Source organism: Lynx rufus, unplaced genomic scaffold (genome assembly GCF_022079265.1).
Source record: "Lynx rufus isolate CCGP_SWC_20201006 ecotype Redwood Valley unplaced genomic scaffold, mLynRuf1.p SCAF_2, whole genome shotgun sequence".
NCBI classification, from domain to species: Eukaryota; Metazoa; Chordata; class Mammalia; order Carnivora; family Felidae; genus Lynx; species Lynx rufus.
In genome coordinates this window covers 136866010-136879057 of record NW_025814834.1, presented here as the reverse complement: position 1 = coordinate 136879057, position 13048 = coordinate 136866010, and the positions used below count along the sequence as shown (strand labels likewise).

Sequence of the window (13048 nt, the reverse complement as noted above, 5' to 3'; positions counted from 1 at the left end):
GACTTGTCTCGGAGGTTGTTAGACATGTCGACCTATCCGGAGCCGGGAAACGCACCTCCCCCTGGGCGGCCAATGGCGAGGGAAGGAACGAGCCTCCCACCGGACAGCCAACCAGGGGGCGGGGCGGGGCCTGAGATAAACACTAGGGGGTGGAGAGTCCCGCGTGGAGGTAAAAGAGCATGCTGGGGGGGAAAGAAGTGGGGATGAGTCAGCTCAAAGTTAATTTCAGGGACAAAGTTGGGCAAGGCATTGCTGTGCTTACCAACGATCATCTTTTGAGTCCATAAAGTGGAAATAGAATGTTAAGGGAACACAAAGGAAGGGCACTTGTCTGGAGAGAGTTATGGTGGAGGGATGAATTAGAAAATATCAGCTTTCAGCTTGTATTATAACCGCCTTGATTACAGAAAATGGGACATTTCTATACTCGGTGGCAAGGCTCTGTGCCACTAATTGAGTCACAAATCTATGCTGGAATACTATCTAGTGATTGATACTTCTTACTCCCACTGAGTGTTCTTGATTAATGAAATTGCTTTTTCAATGTCCCCCCCCCCCACACACACACAGAAGATAAAGTTTACCCTACTGTCTAAAATAAAGATACCAACACTATTTTTTCTTCTTAGAGAATGTTGTCAGATGCAGCTGCCCGGTGTACACAATATATCACAGACCTACAACCTTTATCTACTTGCCTCTTGGAGAAATGTTAAGTTGAGGTCAAGTTGATAGGGGGTAGATCAGAGTATTGCCGGTCAATCTTTCTCAGAGCAATTAAGACTCCAATTTCTAGAAATGTTCAGGAACATTTGTCTGGTTCTTGCTTTTTACATGGGAATTAAAATCTGTACAGATGTCTAAAGAACTAAAGAGAAAAAAATGGGAACAAAGACAACATTGTAAGTCCTCAACATTGAAGGTTAGTTCACAGTTATTTCACAAATTTACTGTCTAATATTACCCAAACTCACACTTTTTTTTTGCTTTATTTGCTTTTCAGTATATTTCACATACACACTATTGTAAGCAATAATCCAAATCATTACTTTTATAACAAATCTGGGATGGTTAAAAGAACTTCAATTTTTTAACTGCCCTATCAACAAAACATTTTATAAGTATTATTAATATATTTGATAATCCCACATGCATGTGTGTTTTTTAACTTTTTTATTTTAGACAGAGCACATGTGAGTGGAAGAGGGGGAGTGGGGCTGAGGGAGAGAGGGAAAGGGGGGGTAGAGAATCTCAAGCAGGCCATACTCAGTGCTGAACCCCACGTGGGCCTTGACCCCATGACCCTGGGATCATGTCCTGAGCCCAAGTAGTCAGATGCTCAACCAATTGAGCCACCCAGGCACCCCACACATGTGTGTGCATTTTATAAAGATGAAGTAGCTGTGCCTTTGAAGTGAATTATTTTTCTTCCCAGAGCCCGTATACTACCTTCTTCGTCTAAATTTTCCCTTGAATTCTGCCTTCTCCTAAGAAAATATTTGGTTATTCTTTTCTTTTACCCTCTTTTTCCCTCAGTGGATTACTATTTCCACATTCAGTAATTGTGTGTGTCCTTATCTTTTAGCATTAACAGTTATGCCACCTACTCACTAGTTAATCCTTTCACTTGATCTCAAAAGAACCAAAGAACCATTTTCCCTTTTTTTTTGTAAATAAATAAAATGACTGATTATGACCCATTAATTCCATTGCTAGGTATCTACCCAAGAGAAATGAAAACATATCCACACAAAGACTAGTATAAGAATAATGGAAATAGCATTCTTTTTTTTTTTTTAATTTTTTTTTTCAACGTTTATTTACTTTTGGGACAGAGAGAGACAGAGCATGAACGGGGGAGGGGCAGAGAGAGGGAGACACAGAATCAGAAACAGGCTCCAGGCTCTGAGCCATCAGCCCAGAGCCCGACGCGGGGCTCGAACTCACGGACCGTGAGATCGTGACCTGGCGGAAGTCGGACGCTCAACCGACTGCGCCACCCAGGCGCCCCAATAGCATTCTTCTTAATAGCCAAAACTAGAAACAGCCTAAATATCTTTCAACAAGGGAATAGATGAACAAAACGTGGTATATCCACCTCATAAAATATTATTTATCCTTAAAAATTACTGAAACACTGGTACATGCTATAACATAGATGGACCTCAAAAATATTATGGGAAGTAAAAAAAAAGCGAAACCCAAAAGTTCATATATTGCATGATTCTGTTTGTATGAAATGTCCCCCCCCAAAAAAAAAAACCACCCCAATCTACAGAGATAGCAAATTAGTGGTTGCCTGGGGCTAGGAATTGGAATGGGAAATGACTGCACAGGAGCAAGAAAAAATTTTTGTAAGTGATAGAAATTTCCTATTATCAGACTGTGGCGATGGTCACATAACTGTAAAGTGTACTAAAAATCACTGAATTGTACAGTTAAAACAAGTGAATTTTATGGTATACCTCAATGAAACTGTTAAATTTTGTGTTCTATTGTATACTTATAAAAGAATAATGTAACATATAGATAAGTCATACATAATAACAAAAACATTGGACCCATTATACAATTTAAGAAATAGAACATTTCCTATGCTGGTGAAGGTCACACTGTCTGCTCCTCCTCTAAACCCTTCTTTCACCCAAGGTAAACATCATCCTGCATTGTGTGTTCAGCATTCCTTTGTTTCCATATGTTTTATACAGATCTCTAACAATATCTTGTTCACCTCTGCCTATTCTTGAGTCTTATAGAAATGATATCAAATTGTATCCTTCTGCAACCAGCTTTTATGACCATACCACAACTTATTTATCCATTCTCTATGTGATGAACATTTGTGCTGTTTCTAGTTCTTTGCCACCGCTATTACCACCAGTGCTGCTACGTGAATTCTTTTCTCTTGGACATGTGCAAGAGTTTTTTTAGGGCAGTGTTTCTCAGATTGTAATTAACATTCATATCAACTGGGAATCTTGTTAAAATGCAAATTCCAATTCAATAAATCTGGGTGGGGCCTGAAATTCTGCATTTCTAGCAAGCTCTAGATGGTACAATTGCTACTGGTTAGCCAACTACACTTTGATTAGTAAGACAAAGATATATACTTAAACATAGAATTGTGTGGGGCGCCTAGGTGGCTCAGTGGGTTAATCATCTGACTTCAGCTCAGATCATGATCTCACAGTTCGTGGATTGGAGCCCTGTATCGGGCTCTGTGCTGACAGCTCAGAGCCTAGAGTTTGCTTCAGATTCTGTGTCTCCCTCCCTCTCTGCCGCTCCCCCACTCATGCTCACTTCTCTCTCTCTCTCTCTTTCTCAAAAAATAAACATAAAAAAGTAGAATTGTGGAGACTTTGATTACACTTATCTCTGATTACACTTAGTCAAGATAATGAAATATTGTTTTCCAAAATGATGGTGCAAAATACACAGTAGCTGTTTAAGGGAATACCCATAATTTCTGATTTGATATTGTCACACTTAAACAGAATCAATATTTTTCCCAACTTAGTAGTTGTAAACAGATATCATGGTCTTAGTTTGAATTTCCCTAATTGTTAATAAGGTTGGACATATTTTCATATGTTTATCAATCATCCTTGAAGTGCCTGCTCATGTTTTTAGCTTATTTTTTCACTACTGCGTACATATATTTTTCTTATTGATTTGTGTAGGATTTATTTATATATTTTAAATTGTAATGCTCTTTCATTTATATGTGTTTTTGGTGTCTTCTTCATTGTCTTTGCTCTTTTGAAAGTGTGTTTGGTGTACAGAGTGTTTCCCTTTTTTTTTTAAGTTTATTTATTTATTTTGAGAGACAGAGAGAATGTGCACGCAGGCAGGCACATGCACACACACACGAGTGGGGAGGGAGAGAGAGAGAGAGAGAGAGAGAGAGAGAGAGAGAGAGAGAGAATCCCAAGCAGGCTCTGTGCTATCACACAAATGTGGGGCTCAAACCCACAAACTGTGAAATCATGACCAGAGCCAAAGCCAAGAGTTGGACACTTAACCAACTGAGTCACCCAGGCACCTCTGGAGTTCTTCCTTTTTATCATTAATTGCATCAGTCTTTTTCTGTATGGTTAGTGCTTTTTCTGTCTTAAGAAATACTTCTCAATCCAAATGTCCTAAGGTAGTCTGCTCTATTTCCTTCACATTTAAATCTTTTGTTTTGTTTTGTAATTTTAAAATTGAAATGTTATTCACATACCATAAAATTCACCTCTTTTAAGTGATTTTTAGTATATTCACAAAGTTGTGCAACCATTACCAGTATCTAATTCCAGAACATTTTCACCACCACCAAAAGAATTAATAATATCTTTCCATTCTGGAAATCCCATCCCTCCACCCCCTCTAAACCCCTGACAACTAATAACAGGTCCATAAATTTGCCTATTCTGACATTTCATTTCATATAAATGGAATCATACAATATGTATTATTTTGTGACTGGATTCTTTCACTTAGCATAAAGTTCTCAAGGTTCATCTATTATTCCTTTTAATGGCTCAATGACATTTCATTGTATGGATATAACACATTTTTGTTTATCCACTCATCAGTTGATAGACATTTGGGTTGTTTCCATTTTAGAGCTATTATTCATTAAGATTCATTATTATTCATAATAATCATAATGAACATTCTTGTACAAATTTCTCTTTCTTCTTGTACAAGTTTTTGTGTGGACATGTTTTCATTTTCTTTCACTTATCATTTTATTTTATTTCAAATCCCACCTAAGAGTGGAATTGCTAGGTAGCATGATAACCCTATGTTTAACTTGATGAGGAAATGCCAGACTGTTTTCCAAAATGGTTGCACCATTTCATATACCCACTAGCAGTGTATGAAGGTTCTGGTTTCGTGCCCTCACCGACACTTATTATTATTGGTCTTTTTTATTATAGCCATACCAGTGGGTGTGAACTTATACTTCATTTTGGTTTTGATTTGCATTTCCCAATGAAAAATGATGCACTTATTGGCCATTTGTATATCTTCTTTGGAGGAATGTCTATTCAAATTCTTTGTCCATTTTAAATTGATTGTCTTTTTATTTTTGAGTTGTAAGTGTTCTTTATAAATTCTAGATACTAGACTTTTATCAGATATATGATTTATAAATATATTCTCCCATTCTGCAGTTTGTCTTTTCACTTTCTTTTTTTTTAATGTGTATTTTTGAGACACACACACACACACACACACACACACACACACACACACATAAAGTGGGAGCAGAGAAGGGGCAGAGAGAGAAGGCGACAGAATCCAAGGCAGGCTCCAGGTTCTGAGATGTCAACACAGAGCCCAATGAGGGTACAAACCCATGATCTGTGAAATCATGACCTGAGCCGGAGTCAGACACTTAACCCGACTGAGCCACCCAGGCGCCCCTCTGTCTTTTTACTTTCTTGATGGTATCCTTTGAAGCACAAAAGTTTTTAATTTTAATTAAATTGAAGTCCAATTTATCTATTTTTTTCTTTAACTGTTGGTATTTTTGGTGTCATATCTTGGAAACCTTTAATCCAAAGTCAATGAAGATTTACATCTATGTTTTCTTTTAAGAGTTTTATAGTTTTAGGGACACTTGATTGGCTCAGTCAGAAGAGCATGTGACTTTTGATCTTGGGGTGATGAGTTTGAGCCCCATGTTAGGTGTAGAGATTATTTAAATAAAAATGAAACTTGAGTGCGGGCCTGTCAGGGCCGAGACTTGTCCTCCGCCTGCAGCAGCCATGAGCACCCCAGCAGTGCCCCGGGAGCTACAACTGCCCCCGAGCCAGAGGGCCCAGCCCGAGTTCAGAGAACAAAGAAGACAGAAACTCAAGGAACATATGTTAAAAAGAAAAACGTTTTTTGCATACAAGGAGGAAAATCACATATCCAGTGGAGACCAGAAAGTGATGACCTCTGAGGGCCAGGTCCATGAAGAGGCAAAAGTTCTGAAATTTAAAACAAAAATGGCTCGTAAAGAAAATGTCAGTAGACCTCCCGGGAACAAAAATAATATAACAATGGAAAAAAATTGTATTCCTTTAAGGCCTTCTAATGAACTAACCAATTCAACTATAGCAATTGTTACACCTAATTCTGAGGATAATAATCAAACTGGGCAGTTGGTACCAATTAAAGATGACCCTCCAGGTCAACACATGACATTAAGCCAAGTGTTTCATCTTAAAATCAACAATAAAAAGAAACAAATAATGACAGAAAAACCAAAGCAAGATGCTAACATGTCCAAGAAGCTTGTGCTTGGATCTTACCGTGGCCAAATTGTTCAGTCTAAGATTAATTCATTTAGAAAGCCTCTACAAGTCAGAGATGAGAGTTCTGCAGCAATAAAGAAACTTTCGACTACAGTCCCTAAAGCTACAGAGCCTCTGCGCACAAACAGCAGCAGTGTGACAGTGAAAAGCGATAGAGCCTCTAAAGTGACTACTACCACTAAACTTGTGAGCACTACAATTCAGAACAGACAGCTTCTGCAACCTCCTATTAGAAGTCACCTCGACAATGGTCAGGATGCTGTGAGACCAGGCATCGGTAGAAGCTCCGCCAATGTTACTATTCAGAAAGGGCCTTGCGAGAAAGAGTTAGTACAATTAAACACAGTTTCATCTAGTGCCAAAATCGGTTCTCAGGATATAGAAAGAAGACACTCACAAGAATCGTGGAGTCTGAAATCATAGCCAGGCCTGTTTCGTCTTCTAACACCAAACTGATAGAAAAGTCGAAAAACGTTGACCCTCGCAGGCATACAATAGCAAAAGCAACTGAGTAAGTGGAAAGCTGGCAAAAGGAAAGTCCTGAAAAGGCCTCCTAGCTCAGGAGTTACCCAGCCTGAACCTGAAGGGCAACATGAAAACCCAGTTGGGTCCTTTTGGACTACCATGGTAGAAGAAGATGAACAAAGATTATTTACCGAAAAAGTGAACAAGACATTTTCTGAATGCCTAAACCTGATTAGTGAGGGATGCCCAAAAGAAGAAATATTGGTCATACTGAATGACCTGATTAAAAACATTCCAGATGCCAAAAAGGTTGTTAAATATTGGATATGCCTTGCACATATTGAACCACTCACAAGCCCTATTGAAAACATTATCACAATCTATGAGAAAGCCATTCTGGCAGGGGCTCAGCCTATTGAAGAGATGCGACATACCATTGCAGATATTCTGACAATGAGGAGTCAAGAAAAAGTTAAATACGGAGAAAATATTGAGGAAGCTTGTGCAACCAAGCAATACATCCATGAAGTCAGCACTGAAGATGGCGGGGTTAATCTAGAGTCAGGAAAACCAGAAATGGAAAAGAAAACTAGAAATGTGGTATTTCAAGATGATGAAAAAAAGCAAGATGACAAAACAAAAGATTCAACCAATGATGTTAAAACCCCCAGTACAGAAACCAGGGGGAGTTGCTTCATTAAATATAATGTGTCTACTACACCATACCTACAAAGTGTAAAAAAGAAGATACAGTTTGACAATACAGATTCTACATTTAAAGAGCTAAAGTTTCTAACACCAGTGAGACGTTCTCGACATATTCCAGAGAAGACTTCTAAATTGCCAGATATGTTAAAAGACCATCATCCTTGTGTGTCTTTATTGGAACAATTAACAGAGTTGGGAGGTGAAACTGATGCTTTCGTATGCCGTCCCAATTCAGCACTATGCCCGATGTTCTCAGAGCCTGGAACAGCAGAAGAGAAATAAAGTGATGATGAGAAATGGGGGGAAAAGAAATGAAACTTATAAAAAAAGAGTTTTATACTTTTAGTTCTTACAGTTAAGCCTTTGATCCATTTTAAGTTAATTTTCATATATGGTGTGAGATAGTCTTTAAACCATCTTGAAATAGTTTTCGTGTATGATGTGAGATAGAAATCCAATTTCATTTTTTCCTTATGGTTAATCCATTGTTCCAGCACCATAAACTGAAGAATTCCTCCTTTTCCACAGATCTGCCATCTCATCTGTTTAGAAATCTAGTTCTGGGCACTAAATAGTGCCAGATAGTCTATTTGTCTATCACTGCGCTAATCTCACATTATCTTAATTACTTTATAGGAATTCTGGATTTTGAGAGGACAAGTGTCTTCAACCTCATTCTTTTTAAAGTTATTCTTGCCCTTTTGTTCTTTCATATAAATTTGAGAATCTGCAATTCAATCTCCTTAAAAAAGTCCTGTGGGCATTTGGTTGAAATTGCATTGAAACTATATTTTCGGGGCGCCTGGGTGGCTCAGGTCATGATCTCACAGTTTTGTCAGTTCGAACCCCGCATCTGTCTCTGTGCTGGCAGCTCGGAGTCTGCTTGGGATTCTCTCTCTCTCCCTCTTTCTCTGCTTTTCCCCTGCTCATATCGTCTCTGTCTCTCTCAAAATAAATAAATAAATAAACTAAAAAAAAAAACCTGTATTTTCAAAACTGTGTCTAAAGATTCTTTGAGGTTTTCCATGCAGGTAGTCATATCACCTATGAATAATGATGGTGTGTTTGCCTGTCCAATTTTCTGTCTTTTATCTTTTCCTTGTAGAATCTGGCCAGACTTCCACCATCTGTTGAAAAGAAGCCATAATCGTCGGCATTCTTGTTACTGATTTTAAAAGGAAGATGCCTAATGTTTTTACTTTTTAGAAATCATACATATTCTCAATTGTCTCATTTATATCATAAATTCTTTATTTTTTTTACAGTTTGTTTGAATCAAGTTCCAGATATTACCATCAAAAATTTTTTCACGCAATTTGCTTGTTGAAGAAAATGGGTTTATTTCTTGAGCCAGTTTTAGTAAGTTCTATTTTTCAAAGAATTTGTCTATATCATTTAAGTTTCAAATTAATTGGCAAAAAGTTGTTCAGGGTATTCTCCTGCTTTAAAAAAAGGTCTGTTGGGGCACCTGGGTGGCTCAGTCAGTTAAGCGTCCAACTTCAGCATGGGTCATGATCTCAAGGTTCATGAGTTTGAGCCCTGCATCCGGCTCTGTGCTGACAGCTCAGAGCCTGGAACCTGCTTCAGATTCTGTGTATCCCTCTCTCTCTGCCCCTCCCCCACTCACACTCTGTCTCTCAAAAATAAACATTAAAATTTTTTTTTCTTAAAAAAGGTCTCTTGTATCTATAATTAGGTGCTCTCTTTTTAGTTTAGTTTAGTTTTGTTTTGTTTTTGGAGTAAGCTCCACACCCAATGTGGGGCTTGAACTCACAACCCTGAGATCAAGAGTCAGATGCTCTACCAACTGAACCACACAGGTGCCCCCTTTTCTTTTAAAATATTGTGTATTTGTACGTTCTTTTTTGAGCAATCTTATTAGAAGTTTGTCAATTTTATCAGTTCTTTTATTTATTTTATTTTATTTTTTAACATTTATTTATTTTTGAGAGACAGAGCACGAGCAAGGGAGGAGAAGAGAGAGAGACACACACAGAATCTGAAGCAGGCTCCAAGCTCTGAGCTGTCTGCATAGAGCCCCACACGGGACTTGAACTCACAAACTGTGAGATCATGACCTGAGCTGAAATCGATGCTTAACCGACTGAGCCACCCAGGTGCCCCTAAGTTCTTTTAAAGAATGACGTTTATTTTGTAATGTTTTGCTTTGTGCTTTTATCTTTATTAACTCCTTTCTACTTTCTTAGTACTTATTTTCTTTTTCATTATTCTTTTATTTTTTTTCTTTTCAAATATTTACTTAAATTCTAGTTAGTTAACATACAGCGCAATATTGGTTTCAGGAGTAGAATTCAGTGATTCATCACTTACATAGAACACCCAGTGCTCATTATAACAAGTGACATCCTTAATCACCCATCTAGCTTCCTTAATCCCCCAACAATGTCCCTCCATCAACCTTCAGTTTGTTCTCGATCTTTAAGAGTCTTTTTTCCTTTTTTTCTCCCTTTCCATATGTTCATCTGTTTTGGTTCTTAAATTTACACATATGAGGGAAACCATATGGTATGTGTCTTTCTCTGACTGACTTATTTTGCTTGGCATAATATACTCTAGCTCCATCCACGTTGTTGCAAATGGCAAGATTTCATTCTTTTTTATGGTTGAGTAATATCCTGTTGTATACATATATACATATATATGTATGTATATATATATATATATATATATACCACATCTTCTTTATCCATTCATCAGTTGATGAACACTGGGGCTTTTTCCATAGTTTGGCTATTGTTTATAATGGTGCTGTAAACATTGGGGTGCATGTACCCCTTTGAATCTATATTTTGGTATCCTTTGGGTAAATACCTACTAGTGCAATTACTGGACTGCAGGGTAGTTCTTTTTTTTTAAAATTTTTTTTAATATTTATTTTTGAGAGAGACACAGAGTGCGAGCGGGCAGAAACAGAGTGGGAGGGTCAGAGACAGAGTGGGAGGGGCAGAGACAGAGGGAAACACAGAATCCGAAACAGGTTCCAGGCTCTGAGCTGTCAGCACAAAGCCTGACGCAGGGCTGGAACTCACAAACCGCAGGATCAAGACCTGAGCTGAAGTTGGACGCTTAACTGACTGAGCCACCCAGGTGCCCCAGGGTAGTTCTATTTTTAATTTTTGAGGAAACTCCATACTGTTTTCCAAAGTGGCTGCACCAGTTTGCATTCCTACCAGCAGTGTAAGAGGGTTCTCTTTTCTCCACATCCTTGCCAACACCTGTTGTTTCATGTGTTGTTAACTGTAGCCATTTTGACAGGTGTGAGTTGGTACCTCATCATCATTTTGATTTGTATTTCCCTGATAATGAGGGATGTTAAGCATCTCTTCATATATCTGTTAGCCATATACCTGGATGTCTTCTTTGGAAAACTGTCTATTCATGTCTTCTGCCCATTCTTAACTGGGTTATTGGGTTTTTGGACTTACTTTCCAATTCTTTTTTTGGACTTAAGTCAACTTTCAGTCTCTCTTGTATTCTAATAGTAATATTTAATGAAAAAAATTCTTTTGGAGTACTGGTTTCATTGCATTCCTTAGATTTTAATATGTAGATCTTTCATTTTGGGTCACTCTTAACTACTTTAACATTTTTCTATTAACATTTCTTCTTTTATCCATGATTTAATTACAAGTGTTTGTAAATTTATAAACATGTGTTTTTTGCTTGTTTTGCTTGTCTTTTTTGGAATGACTTTCTAATGAAATTCCATTTTGGTTTGGGAATGTCACCTGTATGGTAGAAAATCTTTGGACATTGTTTAGATTTGCTTTGCAACTTAGTCATTTTTTATGTTTCAGGAGTTCTGTAAGAAAATATGTAATCTATAATAATTGATTGAAGAATATATATTGAAATATATATGTATATAATACATAACTGCCATTAAATCAAGCTTATTAGTTGTTTTGTTCAAATCATCCTTATCTTTTCTAAATTTTCATCTGCTTGATCTAGGGCACACAAAGTTTTGAATATTTATATTTTCCTAGTGAATTCAACCTTTTATTTTGTAGTGATTTTTTTTTTGTCAATGATAATGCTTAAAGTCTAATTTATCATCAATATAGCTATATCAGCACTCTTTTAGTTGGTATTTATCTGGTGCATCTTTTCCATCTTTTTTATTTTCAACTTTTAATGATCTTTAATATTTTAAGTGTATCTCTTGTAAATGGGAATATTTTTTATTAAAATTACAATCTCTGGCTTTCAACCAGAAAATTACTTTATAGTTTCACTTCTATTAATTGTATATATGAAATTATTTCTACTTTATTGACTTAGTGCTTTCTTTATTTCCTGCTTTTTTATGCTGATCTAAGCATTTTTTTCTTTTTTAAAAATTGAAGTGTATCTTTCCTTAGTTCATTCTTCCTTTCAGCTGATTTAGAAGCTATACACAATGTTACTTTATTGATTACTCTTGAAATTTTAGCTTGCATACTTATCTTGAAGTCTTAAATCAATTTATGTTTTAACTCTATGCCCAAAGGAGACCTTAGAATTCTGTGCTTCCATCCACCTCTTGACTTACACCCTTTTGTTGTCTGGTGTGATTTTTAAAAAAAATTTTTTAAATGTTTTATTTATTTTTGAGAGAGATAGTGAGAGAGAGAGAGAGAGAGAGAGAGAGAGAGAGAGAAAGAGAGAGAGAGAGAGAGAGTCAGAGCATGAGCAGGGGAGGAGCAGAGAGAGGGAGACACAGAATCCGAAGCAGGCTCCAGGTTCTGAGCGGTCAGTATAGAGCCCATCGTGAGGCTTGAACCCACAAACTGTGAGATCATGACCTGAGCTGAAGTTGAACACTTAACTGACTGAGCCACCCAGGCACCCCTGTCTGGTGTTATTTCATGTAATGTTTTTTTTTTTTTTTTTAGAAAATTGACATGTTTACAATTTTTTTGTTTGTCTTTCCTTCTTATATGTCAGACTTTCAGACTTTCTCTCTGAGGTAATTTTTCTTTCTGAACAATAATTTTGGTGGGGACTCAATTCTATGTTGATGGTTATTTTCTGTCAGCATTCTGAAGGTATGACTGGTTATTTTTTTATTATTTTTTTAATTTTTATGTAAGCTCTATGCCCAACATGAGGCTTAAATTCACAACCCTGAGATCAAGAGTCACACGCTCTACCCAACTGAGCCAGCCAGGCACCCCAATCCATTGTCTTTTTTATTTCCATTGTTCTGTTGAGGAATTTGTTTTCAGCTTAAATGTCTTTTCTCCGTAGATAATTGCAAATACCCAGGATCTAACCCAACTCTACCACTTATTTGTTACGTCTGTCACTTTGGCATGTCACTTTGATTCCCTAGGTCTCAATTTCTAATTGTGGTGAACATGAACACAGAAAAATATGAAAGCATTACCTAAATGCTTATTATTATTTACTCTTGCCTGGCTAGTTTTACCATCTTGTTCACTTCCTCCTACCACTGGAAGTAGTTGGAATGAGAGAAATGGATCACAGTTAGGATTTCATAGCAAAGTTAGAAATGAAGAAAGAAGGCCAAGGATTCTGAGAAGGTTAAGCTTCTGCAATAGGATCTAAGATGTCAA

At 37.1% G+C, this 13048-nt stretch overlaps 1 protein-coding gene across 1 annotated transcript; it reads left to right on the top strand.

Annotated features, from left to right (window-relative positions):
* The first annotated feature begins 5759 nt into the window (after positions 1-5759).
* Positions 5760-7748, top strand: LOC124514466 (cytoskeleton-associated protein 2-like). The gene is given in 3 exon segments (XM_047082468.1): positions 5760-6669; positions 6672-6801; positions 6803-7748. Coding segments are annotated over 3 exon segments (1986 nt in total).
* Positions 7749-13048: the final 5300 nt, after the last annotated feature.